General features: G+C 42.2%; 1 protein-coding gene across 9 annotated transcripts; it reads right to left on the bottom strand.

The window, feature by feature from the left end:
• Positions 1–638: 638 nt before the first annotated feature.
• LOC124065164 (CUGBP Elav-like family member 3) lies at positions 639–26,875 on the bottom strand. Of its 9 annotated transcripts, none has more exons than XR_006844371.1 (16): positions 26,176–26,840; positions 25,896–25,925; positions 25,111–25,325; positions 22,571–22,653; positions 8,189–8,237; positions 7,682–7,810; positions 7,490–7,569; positions 7,009–7,164; positions 6,412–6,556; positions 6,048–6,200; positions 5,849–5,911; positions 4,896–5,000; positions 4,608–4,751; positions 4,253–4,419; positions 3,812–3,910; positions 639–1,752 (listed from the first exon to the last, which is right to left on the bottom strand). XR_006844371.1 is itself a non-coding variant. In XM_046400320.1 (16 exons), exons 4-15 carry the CDS (start codon positions 25,253–25,255, stop codon positions 4,292–4,294), a joined length of 1,380 nt encoding a protein of 459 aa, XP_046256276.1. In that variant the 5' UTR covers positions 25,256–25,325; positions 25,896–25,925; positions 26,176–26,438; positions 26,771–26,875; the 3' UTR covers positions 639–1,752; positions 4,253–4,291. The 9 variants fall into 9 exon arrangements, 8 of the variants coding, with proteins under 8 accessions (XP_046256276.1, XP_046256274.1, XP_046256275.1 ...); XM_046400320.1 differs by lacking the exon at positions 3,812–3,910 and having other exon boundaries at positions 26,176–26,438; positions 26,771–26,875; XM_046400318.1 differs by lacking the exon at positions 3,812–3,910 and having other exon boundaries at positions 26,176–26,501; positions 26,771–26,874.
• Between the last annotated feature and the right edge of the window lie 56 nt (positions 26,876–26,931).

Here is a 26,931-nt window from a genome sequence, read left to right as displayed (position 1 = left end):
TATGAGCTCCTATTTCATTATTAGTCAGCAGTCAATAGTAAAATTTCCCATTATCCGCTATATAAAATGAATCCCTGTATAGAAGGCTGAGTAGAGCAATTCAAAGATTCAAAAGCCACTGAGACAAGTGTTGTGAATTCAAGTGTTTTTTTTTATTATTATTATTATTTCTAATGGATTTGGTAAATGCTGTTATTCAGGTAATATATTCAGATGTATTATGTAACTGTCAAGCATTCCTGATAATTTATCTTGACTCATAGTTTTGTCTGAGCACTTTCACACACCAAATTATTAGGCACGTTCGTTTTACCGGAAGCGTTTACTGGATCCACCTTCTAAAGGATAATGCAAATACAGCCTTTAATTCCGTTGATAGCAGCCTGAAGTTGCCTACTCCCACAAACGAATTCAGGAGATAACAACCTCAGAACATCAGCTTAATGTGGGTGAAAACGCTCGCTCTCACTCACAGGATACATACGCTGTGCTTGCGCCCCCTTCTGGTCAGAGGATGGACTTGGATCATTCAGATCAGTTTTTCAGCGTAGAAAGTAATCATTTAAAAGAAAATCACTCTTACTTTATCTATCACATACATGCAAACACACACATACATAATAAATCACATAAGGACATTTAGTATGATACCTTTTATTTTAACTTAAAAAGAGAGTGGATCAAAAACAGGATTCAATAAATTAGAAATAAATATAATTGCTGTAATAATTAATACATACATTATAATTACTCGATTGCAAGAGTCTGACAGAAACAGGCCCTTAAAAGGTTTTCTCTAGAAAATTCTAAAATCAAAATATTGCAACCCACTCAAACCCTTCTCCCAATAAACAAAATAATTGATAAATTAGTAAATAAATAAAAAATAGCTCAAATATTAAAACCTCCCGAATAAAAGTGCAGTCCCCCCTCCCCCAAGTTTCACCTAAAATCTAAGTAGAAATTTAAAATAGGTTAGTGATTTCCCATTTTACAATTTGGAATGTAATATCCCTTTATGAGGATGATGATGTTACTAGTGACAATGATAGTAATAATCATGATAATAATAATAATAATAATAATGATAATAATAATAATAATAATAATAATAATAACAATGTCGCTGTGTCCTGTTCAGTGTTTATCTAAAGTAGTATTCTTTTTGCATTTTTTCTTGTTTTTTAAATGCTGCTCTTTGTAAACTAAATTATTTACAGGTCATTAGGATTTCTCCAAAGTCTCTCTAACCTACTCATTTAGTCATCTTTTTTGTATTTTCTTTCTTTTTTTATTATGAAACATCGGCCCCTCTATATTTGTCATGTAATAGACACGGTATAGACACGTTTAAGTCTATTAGTAAGTGATATATCAGCATTTTTCATCAGTACCTTCCATACATGCTTGGTCTGAGTCATCTTAACTGTACTAAACACCCTGTTGGCAAACTCCCCACAGACCATGGTGAAACCAAGCCCTTGGCTGCATGGGTAAGATTACTGACTCGTGTGAACTGAGTGTATTTGTGTGAGTGTCAGCAGGTGTGTGTGTTTTGTGCACTTTATGTACAATTGTATTTCAGCCTTGTACCATCTGAGGTTCAATGTTGAGAGTGCATGTGTGTTTGTGTGTGTGTGTGTGTGTGTGTATGCATGTGTGGCTGCACTCCCCGGACGCTCAAAGGTAGCAGACAGTCTGAAAGCAATATGAACCCTGGGATTCCACCTTGGTTGGACTCTGAAAGGTCACCTGTGAAAGGAGGGAGAGTCGGGGGGTGGAGGGAGCGATACATAAGGACAGAGGGAGAGAGAGAAGGGGGGAGGCTATGTTAGAGAGCAAAATTATGAATACACAGAAGCTCTGAAGCTGTTTCTGTCTTATCTGTACATTTTGTCAAACATGCTCTTCCCATCATCAAAGCTCTCGTAGGTCCAACTTAAACTGCTACTGTACGTCTGGCAGCAAACTGCACCTTAGGATGCTCTTGGCTTGTCTTTGTTTCAGTTTCATCTTGGTGAGTTAAAACAAGAAGGCATCATTCACAGTTGTAAAGCTCTTGTCTTTCAACAGCAGTAAATCATGGTGCTTTAACACATACACATACAGTGTCTGGATCATGCAGCTCAGTACAGTGAAAATCCATTATTTGTGTTAGCTGTGTGTGATTGGAAGTGTGTGTGTGTGGAGGTATGCGTGTGAGTATTTGTAAAGCTCTAGTATCTATATATAAAGATATATATATGTGTGTGTGTGTGTATCTTTATGAGTGTGTGCTGCACTCGTGTGCCTTGGATCATGGCAAGCAAACACTACTACCGACATGCATCACTCTCTGGCATTTGCAGTATAGAAATTCTGGGTGATCACTGTAATCTGGCTGACGCAGGGGAGTAGTTTTAAGGGTTCAAATGGTGGTCATTACTCATTAGATGGATCCATTAAATGAACATTAAATGCCTTCTTATTATCCACAAAGATTTGTTATGCAAAAATTTGTCTAGGAATAGGAACAGAACGCTTTATTTATAATGTGTGGCCTGACAGCAGATACACATTTTCTCCTCATTGGCAAAGGTTAGGGTTTGTGAATTTACCTCAGGCTAAAGAGGTACTCTCGTCTCTCTGTGTTATTTTTCTCCCAGAATTCCTATAGTTGAAGGCTGTTCTCCAATAAGCAAGAGGCACTTGTTATTCCACCATAACAACCACATACCCTTTACCTCAAAACACGAGCTAGAGGAATAGAAAGAGGATTTTGGGATGAAGAGAAGCGAAGAGAGACGTTGACAGAGAAAGGTGGAACAAATAGGAGGAGATCAGGGGACAGGAGAAGGAGGAGAAGAGGAGAAGGGGAATAGTGGAGGGGAGAGGGAGGAAACACCACAAAAGCAGTGATAGAGGATGTAAAAGAGACCAAAAAAAAAATAAAGAGAAACAAAGGAGCAAACTGTGCCACATCCAACAGTGTATCAAATCAGAATCCAGGAATATAAAACTCAGCCTGTCAGAGTGCAGCTCAGCAAAAAGCATGCTCACTCAAAAAAGTGTGCTTTTGTCATTAAACTCAGCCTTTTCTGTTCTTCTCTATTCTGACCTGTGTGGCCCATGTTCTGGGCCAGTTTGTAGCCATTTTTAAACTTCTCTTTACTGTGCTGCATAATCATTTCATGGCTTCTTGTCCAACACGGCCTACCACTCACATATGTTGCATAAAATCCTAAGACCTCATTTGTTTTTTCCATCAAAAAATAATTTCATATTTGGCAGTAAACTGTAGTGCTGTCCTACATTTCTCCACCAGTCCACTATAGAAACCTCTGGATAAATCTCCCTATGAAGACGCCAGTACAACAAGGATTATTCACTCCTGCATTACACGCTAACAGTGTAACACAGACACATATGTACACATAGACGCCCACGCTCACTACTATACCCAAACACTTTGTTCAAATAATAATGACACCAAACAGAACACTACAGAAACTGATCAAAAACAAAGCTGCAAAAAAGATAACGAGCGTTGCTACAGAATTTATCAAATTACCATACAATGATTAAGTGTATCAAATATCCAATTAAATCAATTGATTCTGAGTCAAGTCCTGGCTATTGACAGTTATTGATCAGTATGTGCACAGGTCAATACAAAATAAAGTCACAATGCACCAAACACAGTCTGTGGTCACTACGGCAACAGGACATGCAGGTCAACGCATGGCTGGTTGCTCGAGGTGACAGCAAGGGCAACCAACACAGGCAATCAATCGCCACAGCAACCCAAACACAGGCCAACCAATCAACTTACAACAATGCGAGAGGAAGGGGGGGTCAGGGCTTTATCGGTCACTAGGCAACCATTGCCATAGCGATGGGGTCCTCGTGAATTATGATTGGACGGAAGGATCTTTGGTGAGGTAAGTTGCAGTTTCAGGAAAAGATCAAAACAGCAGGGAAGAAAAATAAATAAGATTGTGAAAGAAAATAAAAAGGAAAACAATATTTTAGTATTTTCACTTTTCCTGAGTTTATTAAGTTGTTTTCATATGAGCAACCCAACGTATATTTATTAATATGTTAAGCTTTTCTTTTTAACTTCTTACCATCGTTTAGCATTTCAGTGTCAAAGCTAAGGCAAAGACCTTCTCCATGTTTTTCTCACTAACCTAATTTCATCCTCCTCCTCCCCCAGCATACAACACCTCACTTCTCTTCATATCGTGTCATCACCTCCTTGCTGCCACCTCACCTCTTTTTATTTCTACTTCCTCCTCCTCTCAGCTGTCACTCAGTATGGGCGGTTGGCATCTTTGGGCCTTTTCAGCTGCACCTTCAGTCTTTTCATGCCGATTTGGAAGCCATTCATGGCCTGGATAGCAGCCTGAGCACTGGCTGGGTTGTCAAAACTCACGAATCCTACAGGCGGGAGAAAAAGAATAGTGGTTATTTTAATTGCCCCTCTCTTCCACACTGTCCCTTTGTCACACCTTAACTAAAATCTAACATTGAAACTGACACAATATCTTGCGCTCTGCAAGGTCACCCCCACTCTTTCCTTTCCTTTGTGTGATACTTCTAACCCCCCGCCCCCGTGTGTGTCTCACCGAAGCATTTGCTCTGGTTGGTGGCACGGTCAACAAACACCTTAGCCGAGATGACATTGCCAAAGGGCAGAAACATCTGCAGCATCTCAGAGTCACTGAACTCCTGTGGCAGGTGGTAGATGAAGATGTTACAGCCCTCTGGACCTGAGACACACACACACACACATACACACACAGAGGCAGAATGTGATAAATGATCTCAGGCTGTGAAAACCTTGTGATAAACAACTTTAAATAAGCTCATTGGGGAGAGGGGTGTGGCCCCAGCCAGACAGGAAGTCACATCACCTTCTCGCTGCTGCTGTTGCTGGGGCTGCTGATGTTGCTGGGCAACCAGCGTTGGCTGCTGGGGGAACGGCTGCCCGACCAATCCGTAGGCAGCAGGATACGCAGCTATTGGGAGAGACAGTAACAAAATCTGATTGGATAAAAACAACAGGTGGCAACATGGAATGTCCTATTGGAGTCATTTTGTTTGAACTGAGACGTCTCCTGCTGAAGGTGAAAACTGTTAAATGTAACAGCTGAATGGAGAAAGTCTGATAACAATGACAGCGCTGATTTGTGTCTGGTAAGCACACATGACAGCCCCCACCCAACCCCACTGGTATGAATCATGTCAATAGAATGATTAGCTTTAACATGTATTAGAATCATTACATTTTTACCAGCCATTAATGTGTCCTTGAGATGAAATAAATCATAACCAAATGAATTCAATCAATTGCCCCTGAAACATTTCTACCCTTGAAATAATGGTGGTCAAATTGAAAGAAGAGACCTGGACTTTCTTCTTCCCCATTTTCAAACATCCTGATTAACCTACTGCAAGAGCTGCCCGCAAGGCTGCATAATAATGTACTCCTCTCATAATACAATGTTGACATAGACATTTGAAATAAACATGCCAAAAGGTGCTTTTTAGCTGAATAGGAAGTGATTTTCAAAGCAACATGCATGCATTTACAGTGAGAATTTTTTTTACATATCTATCTACATACTATCCAAACGCACAGTGAGAAGTTGTCAGCGAACTTCATCTGGCCATTCTTGTGACCTGTCTGTGACCATTTTGTTTGCATGCCCCACAAGTCCACCTAATGACTAAGCACCCTATCTGATATGTCGAGTGAGTGCAAGCCCTTTGTTACAACTCAAGTATGTGATAAAAATGCACAGTTAGTTAGAGGTTTATATATTTCAAGAATCCACGCAGGATTTTAATCTGCCCATACACCAACCTGTGTAGTGTTGCATCCCTGCATATGCCTGCTGTAGGGGGTCTAGGGCTGCTGGACTCTGAGCTGCAGAGTGAAAAATTAGGAAAACAGTGAGAATAAAAAAACTTAAAGAAACGTAATAGCAAATCTTAGATTTCAGTTCATTTAATGTAATTTGCAATAATGTAAATATCACAGTAGTAGATTTGTATTAAAATACCCTGATATGGGTGAACACCGTTGGTGTATAGTGCTTCTGTTGCTGCTTGTTGTCCATTGGTTGGGGCGGGCACACTGCTGTAACCATTCACTCCTATTGGTGGAGGAAGAGCTGGCACAGGTGTTGCTGCAATGGTTGGTGGAGTGTTTGTACCTACAGAAACAGATCAGGTAATGAGTCTCTGTCACTGCAGCACTTTCACTACAAATGTTTCTAGCTCTTCAAAATTCTTCTAAACTTATACAAAATATTGTACAAATATCTTGCTACACTGATGCAAAATACTGTAAAAAAAAACAAACAAAAAAAAACAGTATCTAAGTGCTAAGTGTGTGTGTGTGTGTGAGTGTGCGCGTGTGCATACCCGAGGACGGCGTGATGGGCGTGATGGGTGTGGCAATGATTCCGTTGGCATTGAGCGCCGCCATCTGCTGCATCTGTACGGCTGCCACTGTTGCCACAGGAGACAAGTACGCTGACTGGGCAACCAAGGCCTGCTGTTGGACAAGCTGTAGACAGGGAGGGAAACAGAGAGAGAGGAAGGGAATGGAGAAAAAGCAGGGGAGGAGGGAGGAAGAAGTGATGTAGAGAGGGAGAGAAGACAAAGAGACAGTTCAATGGATATGGGAAAAAGAGAGAGAGAGAGAGACAAAGAGGGAGAAAAAAATGAGAGGAAGGGACAGGGAGAGGGAGTGATGGAGGAACAGATGAATAGAGATCTAATTACAAGGCCATTATGTCCTGAGTCAGTGGGTTAATGGTTGTGTGTTGCGGGAAAGCTAATGCCAGATGACGTATGTTCTGTTGTCTGTGTAATAACATTACCCCCAATTAGGCCACTGATAGCCTCTTCAAACTTATTACATCCTTTCATAAGCACAGCACTCCCCTTACAAACTTAGTGTGTACATGCGTCTACAGTGCAGTGCAGTGAGTGTTTGTGCATGCGTGCACTGCTTGCCTGTGCGTTGACCGCCTGCGTGTAGGCATTGTAGGCGGGGAAGTTGAGGGTCATGGGGCTGAAGATGCCGAGCTGGGAGGCCACCTGCTGCATCCTCCTCAGCCCCCGCTCCTTCTCTGTGTCGGCAAACTTCACCACCAGGCTGGACGACGCTCCCTGTGTGGCGAAAGATGGAGACATTAAGTTTCAACTGCAATTACAAGTGATTTTATATGTCATCGACTTCATCCGTAAATGGGACCGGGGGCCCATGTTCATTCATTCATTCATTTTCTCTATCCACTTAATCCATTCTAACAGTAAAATGGGACTAAGGCTTATTCAAGGATACACTGTAGAGGATGCCTCACAGGACCAATGCAGGCAGATACTTACATTACTTACTTACATAATTATTACCTAAAAAAAAATTAATTGTCTGTGGAACACCATGCAATCATTATGTAGTGCAATGATTTGTAATCTCATGCATCAAACTTACAGGCATCGTGCGGCTCCCATGCAAGCTGTTGATGGCAGCCTGGGCTTCAGCGTGGCCTTGGAATTTCACAAACGCGCACCCTGTGGCGAAACAGATTCTGTTACAGCAAAAAGCCTCCATTAAATAACAAACTACCGCTAAAAGAAAAAAAGTAGTTTGTGGTCATGAAGTTATGTACTATACATGTTTTACCTTTGCTGGTGCCATCGGGTCCTCTCAACACAGTACACTCGTCTATGCTGCCGAAGGGCTCAAACAGCCTTCTGACGTCTTCATCGCTCTGTTGCTTTCCCAGCATGCCTACAAACAACTTCCTATCCTCTGAGAGACCAAGGACATGTGGGAAAAGAGAAGAGCGGAATATGAAACTTAACTTCAGTCACATCTCTGTCGATAAAACAACTGAAGCCAATAGAAATCTAGTGACCTATGGATGCTGCCTTTCATGTCCACCAGGGAGCAGTATTGACTACGGAGAATGGTATTAAGAGAGGATGGAAGTGTAACGAGCATGAGTTGAATGTGTCTCTGTGTGTACATGCCTCTTTATTTACTAAAAGCATGAGAACAACCAAACTACCAAACATTCCATGGACTAATTTCCATCTCTGTCTGATCCAACTTAACACCTACCCTTTTCTCTGTCTCACTAAGATGTCTGTGCCCGTGTGTGTGACTATGTTTAAGCGTGTGTCTCACCTCCTCTGCCCTCGCTGTCAGCTGGTTTCACCTGGATTGGCCGATTCATCTGAGGAACAAACAAGAAGGAGCGTCAACACAGATGGTCGACATAAACAAGTCTCTGTTGATTCGTCTTAGCACAGGACGTCTCTTTAGGTCTGACTCTGCTCACAGTAAACAACCTCTTAGCTTTTGCTTGTGGTTACATTTCATTTATCTATTTATAAGGACAGCTCACATTCATCAACATTTCTGTAAATGTGCCTGCAGACTAATTTTGCAATGACATCAAATTAGAAGTTATTTGGACCAACATTATTGGTCATTATTTAATATCTAACAAAAAAAGGTTACATTTTACATCATCTGTACTGACAAATTCTTTTCTTGCAAAGTGCAATGCAGACGCTTTCAAACAAAATCTTGTTGCAGCATTGATAGGTTGTGTCTCCGTGTGTGTGTGTGTGCATGTATGGGTGTGGGTGTGTCCATGTGTTTTTAGTGACTGAGTAATCAAGGTTAGCAGGTGGCAGGTGTGTCCTGGACTGCTCTCCTTCTGTGTCAAAATACACACAAGCTCACTACGATTTCTCTCCCTCTCTCTTTCTCCCCCCTCTCTTGTTCTCGCTCTCTCCCACACACACACACACACACACACACACACACACAGAATGGAGGGGGGATTGAGAAGTGACAAGATTAAGAATGCAGGCCAGTTGATCTGGATTACAGAAGAACTACGGATTAGATGAGGGACAAGAGTAGATTGAGATAGAGAGAAGAGAGAAAGGGGGGCATGTAGATATTGTAGTGGGATGAGATGACAAGTGTGTGAAGGGAACAGGCGCAGTCAGCTAAAAATAAAAGGATAGAAAATGAGAGACAGACACAGAGAGAGAGGCCTGGGGGACTCCGATTGACTTCGACCGACTGAAAGGGGAGGTGGAAGGCCAAGAGGAACCCAGGGAGTGAATGGAAATGCTGGAAAAAGAAGCATTACATGAGGAGCGAGACAGGGAGACAGAGAGTGGGAGGATGAAAGTAAAGCTGCCCCTGAGAGGATGATTCAAAAAGAACAGAGAGAGAAAGAGTGGGGGAGGAGTGGGGCGTGATTCAGTCGTGACTCTGTCTGTCAAAAAAATGTCACGACTGCAGAGATCTATCACCTCGAGTGCTAACGCATGCATGCACACACATGTTCCGAATGCCCCTTCCATGCATATACTAGCTATAGACACAGGTTTGTCACACACACACACACACACACACAGTGCTTAGTCATAGCACTGAGGCAATGAGACAGAGTGTTAATGCCAGAGGGATGGTGTAGGGGAGGAGAAGGGCTGCAGGATGAAGGCGATGAAAAGAGGCAAGAAGTGCTAGAAAGGGAAAGAAGGAAAAAGGATGGCTCCAGAGAGGAGAGAAGGAGCAAGGAAAGCAAGAAGCGTGGGCTTTGGAGAAGGGAGTGACATTGATAGACAAAGCAAAACCAGAACAGAAGAAAATAAAACTGCATGCTTGTTGGGTAGACACTCATATTTTCCAAAACCAAATCAAAACAACCATCTTATATGTTTTTTTTAATAAACATTGAGATCAGTCAGGCTCATATTTTAAATTACTCACTCTGCTGCAACAAAGCATTAAACACAGCAATTAGTGGCTTGTCTTACTGTCAGTCAAAAAGTGATTAAATTATATGTATTTTTTGTTATCTATGGAGAGTTATTCAAAGACAGTGAGGAGAAAAACTGTGGGAAATGGGAGGAAGGGAGAACAGGAGTAGAAGGAGGAGGGTGGAGAAGGAGGGGATGAGAAGGAAGAATGGAGAAAGGTCCCAGTGGAGTGTTAAGGCAATGTAATGAAGCTGGTAATTGAGGAGAGGGCAGAGCAGAGAGAGACTGGTCCATACGTTTGATTAATCAGCTCCCAGCTGTCACCACATTGCTATTGATCCAAGCAAGACCATCACACACCGTCAGAGGTACAAACCCACACAGATGCAAACACATCAGCATGCACGTTCACGTAAAACATGTGCAGTCTGCAGAGGAAGGAGTGATGTACATTTTTAACCCCAGCATATAAACTTAGAGAAAGTATCCACACACTCCGCCCTCACAGACATCCACTCATCCATCCATCTATCCATCCATCATATCCCAGTCCTGGTGCCACTGCTGTCCATCCACGCTGCCATCCATCTTGCACTATCAACTCATCGATCAGTCCTGTCGTGTTCATTGATTTCAGGCTGTGTTGTAGAGCAGGCTGATTGTAGCAAGATTTGTGTCCACTAACCCTTTCTCTATCCTCCTGTCCATCCATCACTTCTTACATTTCTTCCCTCATTAGGTCTGTTCAAGCTCATCCTCATGACCATAAAACAGACTGAACAGAAGCACATAATCATTCCAAACTAGGACTTATCAATCAATGCTTATCAGTTTCTTATGTGGTTTTTTTTGTGTGTGTGTGCATTTGCTTGAACTGCGCTGACCTTTTGATCATTTAAATTAATCACATAATATAAATTTGATACATTATGATAGATAAAAAGCAGAGTCAGAGGAGATGGAAAAAGGCAGAGAAACTAACACACGACAGCAGGTGATAGGTGCACACTGCTGCTACAAAGACGACACAATGGCATTGGAAAACTGGCATAGCAACCAGCTTGTTGTCATGGAAATCATATGACGGCACACTGGGTAGGTAAACAAGGATGCTGGTTGCCAAGGGCGACTGCTGTGCTCTTCGGGTAAACAAAGAATTTGTGCTGGAGCGTGCTTTGGTGGGTTCATACTGTCCTCCTCAACACCTCGCTTTGAGTTAATGTAGCACGGACAAATGAGTACTGAGTGTTAGTAAAATGTATGAGAACTGAGAAACGAACAGGACAGAAAATGTGTGGGATTAATGTAAAGATATGGGCAGTATCCAGTGTGATTCGGTTCCAAACAAGATAAGGAGAGGGAGGTGAGCAAATGAATCTATATTGTAGCAGAGCAATTAAAATTCCCTTGAGCCTGAGAGAAAAATGCAAATAAAGTACAGTCCCTGCTAGTCAGTCACACTGTACTGCACTCTTCCTCACTCTCTCTTCCTTTACTCCAACACACATGAACAGCCACATGCTCCTTTCAACTCAAATTATCCTCTAATTACTCACGTTCCAATTAAGACTTAATCAACAGTAACCATCTGCAAATGTGCGCACGTACGAGGAGCTGGCTTCATACTGTAGCGCGGTATCATCCGTCCTGCTGCATACTAAGAAGCCTTCACTGAAAGACTGAGTTTCTGTATCTCTGAGGAATGCAAATTCACATATGTGAGCGGCGGCGCAGCCATGCATGAGGGCGAGATCTGTGATATATGATCATGTGTGAGCTTGCATGACCACTTGCATTCAGTGGAGCCACGTCCACTCGTACACGCATGACCAAACCCTCATGCAAACACAGATACATTTGCATGTTGTGGTGCCAACACAAATACCCCCCCCCCCCACACACACACACAGTATACACTACTACACTTTACCCTGGTCCCAGAGCACCCGCCCTTTTGTGCACAGAAACAAACACATACTACACACATACAGTTAATCTTACTTCCTGCAGTAATGCAGAGAGGATTGTGTCAGGATTAGGGGATATTAAATCCTTGGATTATCCAATCAAATCGTATTCTACGCCGTCCCCCACCTACGCAAAATCAGTGGAACAAACCACATCATGAGGGTAGGGGGAAGTGTGCGTATGTAAATGTGTGTACACACACTATTTGGAACATGGATTAAAATACAGTGTTGGATCAATGTTATCATTTTGGTCTTTTGATTCCTTTTTGGTCGTCAAAGCACTCAAGGGCAACACTGGACAAATGTTCCTGCACACATACAACTGATTACAGTCCAGAGCATGACAACAGACAACGGGGTGGGTGTGAGTGTGTACGTCTACAGACACATAAACACTCTCTCTTCATATCTCTCTTCCTCAAATACGCACACTCACGCATACACACACACAACACACCCTTCCCCCTTCAATCTCCCTCTGGAACACTCCATCCACACAATTTCAGATGTCCATTTCCAAGAGTGCACAAGAAAGGAAAACTATTTTTATCCCTTCTCCACGATTTAGCAGTATTTCTCCCTCTTCCTCTCCCACATCCTCGATTCCCCTCTTTCCAGTCTCAACTCTATAATCCCCCCCACATCCTGCCTGATGACATGGACATCTCTGGCTTTTTTATCATTTTTTCACTCATTCCCTCATCTCTCGCTCTCTCCTCCCTCTCATTCACTTCCTTATCTCATTTTTTTTCTCCATCATTGCTGTACCATGCCTTGCAGACCAACAAGCTTATTATCATCGGTATAGTGAACCCTTGTGTTAATTTGCCAAAACCAAAATTGAGCTAAATAGCAGTTCTATTTTCTCCATGATTGTCTCTCTTAAAAACATTGTTTTACATAAAACTACAGAAAGATTCAATGGTAATTCTGCCTTAATTTTGAACTGGGAAAACACCTCCTAAAATACTTTTCATTTTCAGTGCAAAATCATGCAGAAAAGATGCTGTATTGATTAGAAGTCTATTGTTTCCATCCAGTGAAACAGCTCCCTGACATAGATGGTTTTATGCTAGAGCTGTACAATGCATACAAACTAAAATATCATATTTTGGGTGTGACTGTTTACAGGAGATAATGACACAGTTTGACTAACAATAATCATATGGTAGAATGGATATGATTATCATGCAGACATTTATTTTTATTGTCACTGCCAGAATGTTGTGATGGGTGTAACTCTTTCAGCTATGGTTAAATCAATTAAAGTGGGAAAAAAAACTCAAATCCAAAGTTCAAATACTTTCAATTTTTCTTCTGTGACAGCTAAAGGAATATCTTTGGGTAGTAGATTGGCCAAACCAACAGATTTTCAACTTTGACACTGGGAACTTGTGATGGGCATAATTTTTCTATTTGCTGTCATTCTATAAAGCAAACAATTAATCAACAGATCAAATGAGAGAAAGAAAAGAGAGATATGCTACATATCATAATAACCACAATAAGAGACAGTAGTTAAATCGCATCAATCATATCAATGATTAATGTCTATATCAGTTTAATCGCATGTACCACCATAAAAACAGTTAATTAAAGGTGTATTTTTATGCACTGTTTTTCAGTGTGTTTACATATCAGTAAAATTGGCAGGATACTGAAACGTGCACCACCATAGCTTCCCGTTGAAGCTGAGTTTACGGCTCTCATTCACAGCTGGATGAGGAAACTGAGATGTGAGAAACAGAGAGTGATAGCGGGAGGGTGGAGCAGCCCAGCAGCACAGCTCCACCCCACCTCTCTATCGCACCATGCGAGGCTTTGCATCTCCCAGGTTACCTAGCAACCTGGCATCTCGCTCAGCTCCGTTGCCTAGCGACGGGGGCTTGCAACCACAATACAGACTGGTGAGCGGCCCTTCCCCCTGCTCTCATCCCTCCTTCCTCTGTCTTTCTCATTCCATTCTTCACACCTGAGAAGCCTGCCCTCCTTCTCCTCCACTCATCTTTATCTGACAGTTAACCCTTCATCAGCCTCCCTACTGGAGCTTGGATTAATGACATATTCACTTCTCTTGCTCCCGGTCTTTCTGTTTTTATCACTCTCCATAGTAATAGTATGAAACCATGCATAACGCAGAACTAACTACCCTGTTGATCCCTATAATATTATGCTGTTTTTGTCAAACCCAATGAGAACATTCTTCATGCAGCACTGGAGCACTCACTGAAATTTGATCCTTTGGATTTAGACCAACATAATCCAGCAGCACTATAGCGGATAACTGTTAGACCTATGCACTTGGACCTTCTTTCTATTTTGGGGAGTATAAGTCCTTTGGGAAATGAGCTGGTGAATTAAAAAGGCTGTTCAAAGCCTGACAAATTCATGATTGCAAAAATCTCATATTCACTGAGATTACACTCAACATAGTGCCAGTGACACATTTTTTGGATGCTCAGATAGTTACAGAGCAGGAATCCATGTAATGTGAGCAAGCCAAACATGTTACTGTAAAGACTGGTATGCTCCCATAAAGTTTTATCAAACAGTTTTTTAAAAAAAGTGTAATATTTTTTTGTAATTTTTGAGCATGTAGGAATCTTAAACAACTTCATCGCCTAACAACTCATAAGACATACTAACAGTTTCTAAAATGTACTGCTGGTCTGTACCCCCTTTACCAACAACTGGCTGAGCAGTTCCAAGACAGTTTCTTAAGATCACACTCATGCTTTAATATACCCAGTTTTTAGCTTGCCTTGTAAATTTCATTAATTCTTCTCTCATTTCTTCTTGTTGTCTTTTCTAACTCTTTATGATTTTGCATCTTTACTTGTCCTCATTATATTTTCTATCAAGGTCAAAGAAGAGGAGAATAGGCTCACTTTTTCGAGTATTCAGAATGAATCAAGGAGATCAAAGAATTTCTCGCTGATCAGTTAGAAGTCATGCCTAAATCTTATGAGAACCTTATTTACACAAACTAAACAAAAAAAGATTTAAAAAAAACATCCTTTCAGTTTACTCTGCATGTGCATTAATGCTTAAAGGAGAGTTATTAAAACATTCACTCATTAACAAACCAAGCAGGACGGAGCTAGTCCTGTTGTTCCATTCTCCTGTCTTCGGTTTTTGGACAGACAAATGTGAAGTGTAATCTGGTTGTATAAGCTCCAGATTTGCCCTGTGGTCAGTGTGAAAAAGCCATTATCTAGACAGCAGGTTGAAGTGTGGTTAGAGAGGAGACCTCAGAGTGGAGGTCACAACCCAGGTGCAACTTAAGTCTTGTCATCCCCTTGTCTGCCTAATCACACACACACACACACACACACACACACACACATGCAGACACACACCAGCGGCCCCCTCTGACAGATGTCTCTGTTTAAACTGACAGAAGTGCGCCCTGGCTCCCTCCCACTCCTCCGCCACCCAGAAAACCCCCTTTCTTCCACCCACCACACGTCTACCCCTTCCTCCACGCTCATTATGAAAAACTTTTGTCTTGTTTCCTCCTTCTCTCCAGCTCGACCTCCTCTGCTCCTCCCCTGTCTCACCCTGCCCCCTCCCTGTCTATGCACCCCTATTCATGCCAGACCTCTTCATGGCCCTCCACCACCACTCTTAACCCCCCTTTTTTCATTCAGTCGAATTCACACACTCATTCAGCCCCCTCATATGGGCCCTGCTCTATACATCTCAGTGCAGACATATAAATTTACATGCTAAGACAAGGTGTCTGGATTGGAGTTTTCAATTATTTTTTGGCTGTTTTAGTTGAAATCCAGGTTCCAGTAACTTATTTTTGATGAAAAACAGCCAATTTGGACAGAAACATGTGTGTAAATGCACAAAAAGTTCAATTTGATCTAGAAAAAAAATGTAATATAGAAGTAAAATTAAATACTTTTTGACAACTCCTGGATCAACGATCCAAAGCATGGCTTGCTACATCTTTCAACTGAATGTAATATATCATGTTTTCCTATCCGTTCCTATCCAATTCAGTGCCTGCATGGATTGGATGGCTCCCAAAATGTACCAAAATATCATGACAAGATCTGTAATCAGGAATGGAAATAAAAGGGTGAATGTTACAATAACCCATGCTAAAAGGGAGAAATCTTTGCTGTATCGCCTGGCTCTCGAACTTAGTGACACTGCTCAATGATCAAAGCACTACACAAGTGCAAATGCTGAGATCTGGGCACTTGTTCATAGCATTTAAGAAATTTTTTTTTTGGCATGCTTTGCTCTCTGGCACTTGTTTTCTTACTTGAAACCCAAATGCATGAATGAGAGACACCCCACATGTGTGCTTAAAATAACGTCAAATTAAACTATGTCAGTGTGTAATATGCATCTTTATTATTTATCTTAAATGTGAAGATTTTTCCACAGGATATTTTCCATATTTATCAACTTGAATGTCCAACTTGCAGTAAGCCATTAGTGAATCCAGGATTTAAAAGGGTACACCAGTGCCGCTCATGCTGTGCTTCTCTCAAGGTCTGAAGTCAGTTTTAAGTTACAACAGCAAAGCACATATCAGTTCAGCATCAGATGCAATAATGATGACTGATAATTGCAACTGAACAGTTCTTTTCATTATATGAATGTGGAAACTAGGCCCTGCGGATTTCCGTAGCTGGCTCGATTCACAAAACAGATGGTGTGTGATGTAGACTCAACTTTGGGCTACTTTAGAGTTCAACATCTGAGAGACACAGATTTGGCAGCAAGCAATCACATAACCTGGTAATGATGCGTCCACACAAACATAATTTCCAAACTGGCAAAGATAAAAATGTTCTTTATGTGTGTGTGTGTGTGTGTGTGTGTGTGTGTGTGTGTCAGGCCTTAAAGAGGCAGGCGCTCTCCTGGGTCAGGCTTTTATGAGGCCATGATTAGATTCTGCCTCAATTTTGTGGTGAAATATGAGGCAGGCACTCCTTCTCTGTCCATGTTGCATGCACAAATGCACTCACAACCACACACACATTCAAGTGCACACAACATCACATATGTGTCCACGCACACACACACACACACACACACACACACAGCAAAGACTTTTGTTTTAAACAAACAAGCTAAATCCCTCTTGGTCTTAGCTGTACACAACCCCTCACCAAGACCCCTTTACCCGGCATCCCCCCTCTGTATCACTCTCTCTGGCTCCTCCTCCATCTCTCCACTTTTCTCGCACACACACACCACATACACACGCACACACACTTGATTCTACACCTGTCCCTCTATTCCCTTCCCATCCCACACACAGTGAGGATAAAAATAGAGAAACAGCACGGGGGAGGGGAGTGGGGGGGGGGGGGGGGGTACAGATCGGCGGGGCGAGATAGAGGCAGAGGGATGGCAAAGGAGGAAGAGACTGAGAGAAATGTAAGAGAGAGAGAGAGAGAGAATGAGAGAGGGAGCTGGGATCTGTTCTAAATTGAAAGTGCAGCAGTAAGCAGTGAAGGGGAATAGTAAACAGTGCTGCTGACCACATAAATATGCTAAATTAGCCTACAAAGTCGCCCTAGTGGATAATTGCTCATCATAGCTTTGCCCCATTGGGAGGCTGCCTGCCAGGCATCTTAGATTCCACATGGAAACACACGCAGAACATACACAACATGCACACATCACAGTTCCTAAGTGGATCTGATAAACGACAACTACACGCGCTGGATGACGGTCGCATGAAAAGATGATGCCTAACTTCACAGTCATTCTCTTCACACTATGGACATACTCCAGTGAAATGCAATTTTGTATTGCGAACCCAAATTTTATGTTTAATATGATGTTTATTTCTGTAACATATTGTCCTGTCCTTTAAGGATTGAGTGGATATACTTAATTATACAATAAGAATACAGAAGTAGTTCTACTCTCACCTTGCAAGTGAGTGAGTCTGTGTGAGCCCATACTGTGCATGCAAATAAATATAGTCTTTGCATCCAGGGACATAAATAACACCTCTTTCTCCCTCCAGTATATGGTCAATAAAATACACAACAGCTCCAATCGTGTTTGCATGAGCCGGTAGTAACCCTGGCACTACTCCATTTTATCAGCTTCAGAAGGATGTCATACCATATGCATTAAATCAATATCACTACTATAAAGTTTTATTATATTTTAATAAGAGTATCGATCTCTGCTGTATAAGTTATTGTTAACTACTTGTCCTGTGGCACTTCTGCTATTGTTTTAATAATTCATAAGGCATCAAGTGTGTCATGGGAAGTACAATGCATATATGCCTAAGTAATGTGTTTGTGTGTGTGTATGTGTGTAGGCTTATGGTCTGGCTCTAATCAAAGAACAGGGAGCAAAGTACTGCCTGGAGAGCAGTGAAGCATGACAACACACACCTGGTAAGCTGCTTATCACACTTTAATTTCACCTACACTAAGATCCACGGATGCCAGCGTGACCAAACAGATGTGCTCGAGTGTGTTTGGGTGTGTGACTGTGCACATGCGTGTGTGAATGTATGAATGCTTGTGTTTGAAGTTGAACAAAGATGAAGGGAGTGATAAACGCAGGGAGAAGAGAGTGCAGATTAAATGGAGAGAGAGATATCAACAGCGAAGAACAAAAGGAAAAGATGAGGGGAGAGATAAGGGAGGAAATACAGCAGTGGCAGCCTCGGGAGAGATGGAGAGATAGACAGATAGAGAGAAGAGGAAGGTATGAGGTTAAAATCATAACTGACCGCAAGAGAAGCAACAGAGCGAATGACTAAATTCTTGTTAGTAGTTTAATTTCTAGTGGCTTATATAGTGACTAATGCTGCAATAATGATCAATCCAGAGCCATAACAAGCACCAAAGACAAGATAAAAATGAAATTCTGAATTGAAGCTTTCACCTCTCGGTCTCCATTCTCTTAAATCCTGTGTGCTACATAATGGTGGTCCAAAGTCTTCTCTTGGTTTTCCTAGAGATAAAATTTTATAGCTCTGAGACCAGCCACCCTGAATTTGTTGACTTGAAGCTGAGCCCTGACGTCTGACCCTGGACACATGCTGTTGGCATTTTACCATCGACCCTCTGTATTAACAAGACAGCAGCCTGTGGCGCATCACATATTCCTGTGTGTCTAGTGTAAATGTCTGTAATGTGCATGGCCTTAATGGCTGTTGAAATTTTAATTTTTATTATTTGCTTGTTGATTTGTCCTTTAAGCATCAACAAGGTGAAATCAAAAGGCATAATTATGGCAGCAGATTTTTACCTCGCTGCACATCTCAGTCATTTCTCCCAGTTGGAGCAATCCCTGCATGAAAATGCAAATGAGAATTTCAGTTTTCAAGTGCAAATTAGCACTCATATGTGACAGCTACAACACGAACTCTTTGGTGCGGATGCATCCCAGAGGATATCTCTGCACCACATCTAATACACCAAAACATCTGTGTGCTACAGTGGGACTAGCTAGTGGTTCCACTGTTAAATTTCTTCTACTGTGACTAATATAATGTAACTCTCTACCTCTCCCTCTCTTCATCTCTTGCTGTCTCTGTGCTTCTCTTTCCCTCTCTGCATCCAAATTAAACACAAGGCGCAGGACACACTGATAAGGCCATCTGTTCATCTCTCTCTCTGTCTCTCTCAATGCCTCTGTCCTTTTTCTCATTTTCTGACAGCCTACTGCCCCTGCTGAACTTAGCAGGGGGACATTTAAGGTATAGTTTCTCTATAACTCTCGGTGTGTTTGCCTCCATCCTTTTATTCTTCTATGGGCTGGTGGGAAGTGTTAAATCAGCGTTAAATCCCATCAGTGGGTGACAGACAGAAGCAGCAAGAGCTCTCTGTAGTACTGGACTCCTCACCAAACCTTTTAGTTCCTTATCAATGGTGTAAGAGAAACACATCTGTATGACTGTGTGATGTTCCATTAAAATTGTATGAGGTGCCTTACGTTCCACCAACGCCCGCAATTAAGAGCAATCCCAAGATTCAAGACTACCATGCACACACACACACACACACACACACACACACACACACACACACACACACACACACACACACACACACCTCAGCCCCAGTTGCCCCACGGTGAGCCCGGGATCTGACTATGAAAATGAGTTTGTGAGAAACTAATCATGCAGCTTAACAAGTGGAGCCGAGGAAGAAGGGGAGAGGGGGAGGAGAGGGGGGAGATGGGGGGTGTGAAACGGTCAAAAGGGTCAACTAATCAAGAGGAGGGGAAATGAGAAGAGGGGTAGAGGAATTGCGAGGGGAGGGGGGGTTAGAGAGAGTGAGAGGGACTGACGCTGAGAGGAGGACTTAGAAGAAGGGTTACCATAAATGACTGTGAAATGAGAATCCGAGGAGGACGCATGAGTGTGTAGTGAGGCAAAAAAAAAAAAAAAAAAACAGTATAAGACAGCAGGAAGGGAAAAACGGGGTGAAAAAGGGATGCCATGAAGAGATTTTAAAGAGAAAAAGGAGCAAGCGATGAAAGAGCTGAGGAGCTGAGGGTAGTGAGGGGAACATTCTGTAATATTCTACTGGTGGAGAGAAACTGTGGGATGTGAGAGGAGGAGTTGAACAGAGGACAGAGAGGATTTGAGGAGAAAAGAAGAGATAAGATGGAGTGAGGGAAAAGCATGGAGGACTTGGGGAATAAAAGGAGGAATAAGGAAGAGATGAAAAAGCAATTCTCAGCAAAAGAAAAGAATGGGACAATGGGAGGCTTGTGAAGTCATATGAAGTCATTTTAAATCCTGTCAAAATGGCAATAGGCAGGGAGGAGGAGGAGGAAAGAGAAGACACAGAATAGAAAAAGGGTCTAGACAGGTAGTAGAAAGTGATAGGAGAGGTAAGACACAGGGAGGGAAAGTGCCGCACTATGTAACAGTCTTCAAGCTGAAATATAGCTTTGGATTTCTGGGAAAATTTAGATTTGTCTTATCTTTTCAAAAACAAGATTTCAAATTGTCAAACTCCAGCAGTAGTCAACATACCAGCATGATAAACCAGCTCGTTCACGGGGATGAATCATTTGAGAGAGCGTTGCAGAAAAGCATGTATTAGTGAAGGAAATGTTTACATACCTTCCATTTACTGATAATTATCAACCTATTCGATGCACTCAAACAGACAGACTGTAATGAGATCTTCACTGATTCATAGACTTTCCAGGTACTTTATTTTTGGCTCAAACTGGACGAAATAAGAGATGACATCTCTTTCATATAAACCTCAAAGTGAGAGGCAAGACACTCCAAATTGAGGAAAGCCACATGCAGAAAGTGTTCTGTAGCTAATTAACAGCCCAGGCTTATTGAAAACCCAGCACAAGACAACCACACCCTCGTTTCAGCACTAGTCCGTCCTCAGGGGAGTGGTGATTCTGATTATTGTGTGCTGGCTCTTCAGTAAGTCTGTGCAGCTAATGAGTATTCTCCCAGAAAATGTTTCCTCCGTGTGTCCAGAATATTTATCACAGTTTATCTGGAAAATCATTGCAATTATCTGCTTCTGTAATGTGGCTGTTATTGATATCACCAGTTGGAAAGAAAAGAGTAAAACCTTGTGTAGACAGCAAGAGAGATGAGTCAAAGGACAAAGGGCAGCACTAGAGAGACACAGAAAACAGTGGAAAGGTGATTTTTGCAGAAAGGTCAGACTCCTAAGTAGGTCCTAATTGGATTACTCATCATTAACATGCTCCGTTTGTACATGAGTGAGTGTGTATGTACGGTACAAATGTAGGCTTCCCCTAGCTGCACGGAAAAGCGCACATGGTTGCAATAAGTATGTATGCATAGATTTGTGTTCGTGTATGTTATAAAATTCCCCCTCCCCCAAAGCCGCCTTTTCTTCAGGCTTTCCTCCAACCGTTTTCTCAGAGATCTTATCAACGCCCCAGCTTGCAGAGAAGGTGCTGCAAACTCTGATCAGTGGCAGAGCGACACAGAAAGAAAGAGTTGGTTAAGGTACATTCACTCTTTTATATCTGTTGTAACTGCCACAAATCAGAGTTTAGATAAGGCTAGGAAAATTATTCTCTATGAAACATCCTATACTTTCACAGCGCTCTCTTTTGGCTAGGTAGCAGTGCACGCTATTTTCAGTGTTAAAAATAAAATAGGTTAAGAAAGCAAAATGTTCCAAAACGGACAGAAATCTGTTTTTAACCGCAGTGGAAACCAGGTCAGAGAGGAAAAAAAGCGTGAGGGAACGACAGAGAGGTACAGCCTACGAGACAGACACAGATCTCGCACAGTGTCCCATCCATAATGAAGACTGTCGAACCCCAGCCCAGCCGCGGCACACGATCCCTCACAAGAGAGACTGAGGGAGACTGGGACGAGACAAAGGGGAACGGCCACATTAATTACAGGCACTCTCTAGGCGGGAGCTATCACCAGAGGGTAACGGAGGGACCGGCGGAGAGATGGAGACACAGAGAAAGATAGAGAAATGGAGATGATAATGCTCATGGAGTGCCCTGTGTGTCTCTGGTGAGAGGGAGTATTTGTCCTTAGCAGCAAGACGCCTGCTGGCTGCTGAGTTATGTCACAGTGCGCCTAATGGGAGCTGAACCTCCAATAGCACAGACACACTGTGATCTGAGGCCACTTGTGTGTGTCTGTGTGTGTGTATACAAGGTAGACGACAGCGCCTGTGTATGTAGGTGGGGGGAAGGGACACTTGTGATATGAATGTATGTGCAAGCATGGGTATATAGTTGCATAAGGCTGAAGTGTGGACTGTCTAGAGATGAGTGTGTGTGTGTGTGTGTGTGTGTGTGTGTGTGTGTATTTGTTTGTGATGTTTACTTACCCCTGGTAGCGTTTTCTGCTCGTGTAGAGCACTCTGGGCTTTCAGTGCAGACTCTCTCGCACAGTATGTCAGAAATGCACATCCTGTGAGACAGAGAAAGAGAGAAGAAGAAAGGAGAGCAGCAAGGTAAGAAAGGTCAGTGAGTAGCTCTAACATTTGTCATTCTCTGTCTCTGTATCACCCCCTACAAAAACACACCATTTAAATCATTTAAATGTCTCCTTTTCTGATGCCTTTCCTGATTCCTTGTCATCTATCCTGGTTTATGACTAGGCTAACTGTGCGAGGGGATTAAAATATATATATTCATGCACTGTAACTCAACTTGACAACACCATGATGATGCACTCTAGAGCAGAGAAGGACAGTCCACGGCACGGCACATTTCAGAACGGCACGGCACGAGTCAGCATACATGACAGCACCACAGACGTGTGCGCGGGGCTAACAAGGCCTTGCAGGCTGGGCACAGTCAGGTTCGTGCCCTATATCAACCACTATGCATGCCTCACGATCACTCCAAATACACTCCCTCTGTTTTCCTATGTGCTGTACCTGTGTCTGTGTGTGTGAGGGAGGGGTAGGTAGCAGAGCTGGCTGGTCAGAGCTGTTTACTACACCTGTCACCAGCACTAAGACAACAAGATTAGTAGCAGGTTAGCATCCCGGTGACATTTCAGACAAACCAACGTAGATTCAGAGTAAAGAAGAGAAGATTAGAAAGGCAACATTCACACAGTGAGTGTGCACCTGTAGAATGACTGAACATAGTGTATAAGCTGAAAAAAATACAGACAAGACACACATGAGCACACAGGACAGGACATGGCAGACACACACACTCACACACACACACACACATATGCATCTTATGGACCATCTCATTGCTTTTAAGAGGGGCTTACTGTGGCTGTGGGGATTCTCAAAACAACAGATTCTTTCCCCTGTGTCACCCAGGCTTACAGGCCCATTACACTGATTGGAGCATACAGCCTAATCTGGTTCATAACACACAGGAGCCCAGGTCAGTGTGTGTGTGTGTGTGTGTGCATGCGTGTGTGCGTGCGAGTGGGAGAGAGACTAAAAGAGAGTGTTTGTGTGTGTTTGCAACAGTTTTTTACTATTATCTATTGTTAGAAGTTACTGTGTTATTATTTAAATCATTAACATGATTTGGATACTCGACTCTATATACTATGTACTATAAACTTATTCATCACTACTGAAAACCTGGCAGGAGGAACTAAACTAATGCAGACTGAGTGGTTCATCTGAACTGTTACGGAGGTGTGGTTGCAATAGGATTTTGTTCCAAATATATCTGATGATGGATTTCAAAAATGGATCACAAAATACCCTAATTATTATAGATTTGCTCACAAGAGGGCCTTCCAGAGCTTTAAATCTGTACAGAAAAAAACATGAGCCGGAATGAAATGATTTCTGTAGATACCTTCAACTTTGGCATTATTTGAACCAGAACCTGGGAAGAGCTTTAGAAACAGGACAGACAGGAATCATGAAAATCTTCTTGGCAATACCCAAACCACAACATTTAACAAGTTTATCTCTAAGTTTATCTATCTGAATATATATTCTCCAGACCAAGTCAGAGAGTACACTGTATATAAAAGAAAAGCGGGAGAAAGAGTAAAATTTTAATATTTCAGAGGAGGGCTGGAGAAGAATATGTAAGGCACAGTGGAATCCAAGTAGTTCAATTACACGGTGAGAATTCTGTTGGAAAAATATTTTTTTATTGCACCCTTGTGGACATGGCATCAGGAAGTGGTGGTAGATGCTTGAGACTATGTGAGATAAACGACACCAACCACTGCCATATTTTCTAGAATTGTCGGGTTATTGTTCCATAATGGCAGGAAATTCACAAACATATTAATAGTGCATCTAGAATCAAGATTCCTTTTAGATGTAATGCTCTATACAAGGGTGACATCTCATTTGAAAGGTGGAATCAAATTGCCACAAATATTTCTGGCTGCAAGCAAAAAGGCGTCCATGAGAAAGCCACCCAACACTGATGAATGGATAATTTAGCTGACTTAAGAGAATAAATGAGTGAGCATGTAATGTAATTTATACTATTTTACGCCATCTAACATCTCACTGTTTATTCTTTTGTCCCTCGTTCAACTCTTCATAGTATCCAAGATAAAAGCATCCCTCCTTCTATTGTAAATAATTAAAACTGAGCGGTTTTCAAACATACTGCGAAATTTATGTGCAGAAGGCTATGTGTGTTTTTCTCATGCAAAAACGAGTTGTTAATTCGCAGCGTATGTGTAGTAACTGACTTTGTTTGCCTGCCTTCACGATCTCACGCTGCAGTGTTAACAGGAGATGGAGACGAGCCCAGGTGTGACAGTTTCCATGGTGATCATGTAACACACGGCACAGGAAAATCCACCCGTCTATCTGCCTCACTGTCACATGTCTACCTATCTAGTACAAGAAACCTGTCTATCTGAATGTCTTTTTGCCTTTTCATGTTTAGAGTGTGTTAGATTGATGAGACCTACCTTTGTGCATGCCAGTGTATTTGTCCTTAATCACAGTTAGCTCATAGATCTTGCCAAACTGCTCGAAGATGGGTTTGAGGTCCTTCTCTTCCAGATTCCGGGGAATCTGCCCCACGAATAGCTTTATGGCGTCGGCCTCCTTCATCAGGACAAAGTGGAGAGGATGACTGGGTACTGCAGGGGCTGAGGGGTAAACAGATCAGGAGCAGGTATCCCTGGAGAGGAGCAAGCGATGCCAGATGAGTCTTTAGGTCACAGCCGGAGAAGTGGACAATCATACAATAACAATAATGATCCTAAAAACATTCACTTAGTGTCTTATAGTATGCCTGTGATACACAATATCGAGTTCATAATTACTTACGATTCACTTCATTGGTTTTAAAACTCCTAGTTATTGTAATAATATTTGTAGTATTCCCTCAGGGACTTGTGTTTATAACATTTATTACATTTAATATAGTATTAGAATATCTGTAAGTGTAAAGTTATAAATATAAAGAATAAAAAAATGCTGTCAACGTGAACTCTTAATAAAATGCCTTTTTTGAATATAATATTAGGCTCTAAGATGGTGATGGTGCTCCAATGATATAAATAAATAGAAACATTATTTCAGTGATTATTTGGGGTCTCTACTGCCCATCCTGATGACAAAGGGCTCCACGAGCTCCTAGTGAAACAATTACGCAAATGTTAATTAGCCAATCAAAAAACAATGATTGGAATTTTCCCCCTCCAATTAAAATATATATAAATCGAAAATATCTGTGAGCATGAATTACCTTTTGGTGGATAAACAGCGTTCAGGATCCCTACACATAAAAAAGAGAAGAAACAGCGTGATTGAGGATTAATCATTGCAATAGAGCGGTTTCTTTGTTTAGCCAGCTGTAGGTTACAGCATACACACGGATGTCATGGGGCTCCCTTGCTCTTTGTCCGATCCCCCCTCAATGTACACATACACATATACACGCGCGCGCGCACACACGCACACACACACACCAGAACAAAACAGCACAAGGAAATGTACATACAAGACACATACATCAAAGCTCTTACCGTTTTCAGAGGCTGCTAACAGGCAGAGTGCCGATCAGAATTTAAAGAGGGATGCTCTCTGTTGGGTCCTCGTTGTTGTCCTCACCGCGCTCTCTCCGTCCCGTCCTCCTTCCTCCCCTCTCTAGATGCTCTCCGCTCTTTGTGCCTGCCGTACGCTCCCTCTCCTCCTCCTCCTCCTCCTCCTCCTCCTTCTTCTCTGTGTACAGATACTACAGACACGGCTGTGTTTTTACAAAGCTCCCGTGTGTTCCCGGTCTGGAGGTCTGGAGGTGGCGGAGGAGAATCCCAGCAGGTGAGTCCAAAATCTCAGCTTGTCACCGGTCCCACTGCGATTCAAGCAACCTCTCGACACTTACAATCCCGAGTGGACCCAGCTAGCTAGTTAGTTTTCACTTTCACGAAAGCCCACTCTTAATTCCTTTTAAATTACACAGTGATAAAGGCTAACCAGCTACTTAAATTCGGGTAGCATCCACAGTTTAAACTTGTGTGTAACAGCCGTTTTAGACCTTGTCGTTATTGTTACAACCGTTAACGACGGCTAGACTCTTACTTACTATTCTTGCTATTTTTCTGTTTTCTTGTGGCGTCTTACCCGTCCAACGGCTGGATGGCTTTTCATGTCCTATGCCGGTATCTCCTCTGCTCTTTCTCTCCCTCCCCCCTCCTCTCTTACAAGCGGTTGCTAGCCCGTGACGTAACTGCCAGAGACCGTCGCTAAATGGGTTCGCATCAATCTCACGAAAAATGAAACAA

Source organism: Scatophagus argus, chromosome 9 (assembly GCF_020382885.2).
Source record: "Scatophagus argus isolate fScaArg1 chromosome 9, fScaArg1.pri, whole genome shotgun sequence".
In the NCBI taxonomy this organism is placed as follows: Eukaryota; Metazoa; Chordata; class Actinopteri; family Scatophagidae; genus Scatophagus; species Scatophagus argus.
The sequence above is the reverse complement of the archived record's forward strand: the minus strand, read 5'-3'. Positions and strand labels throughout refer to the sequence as shown.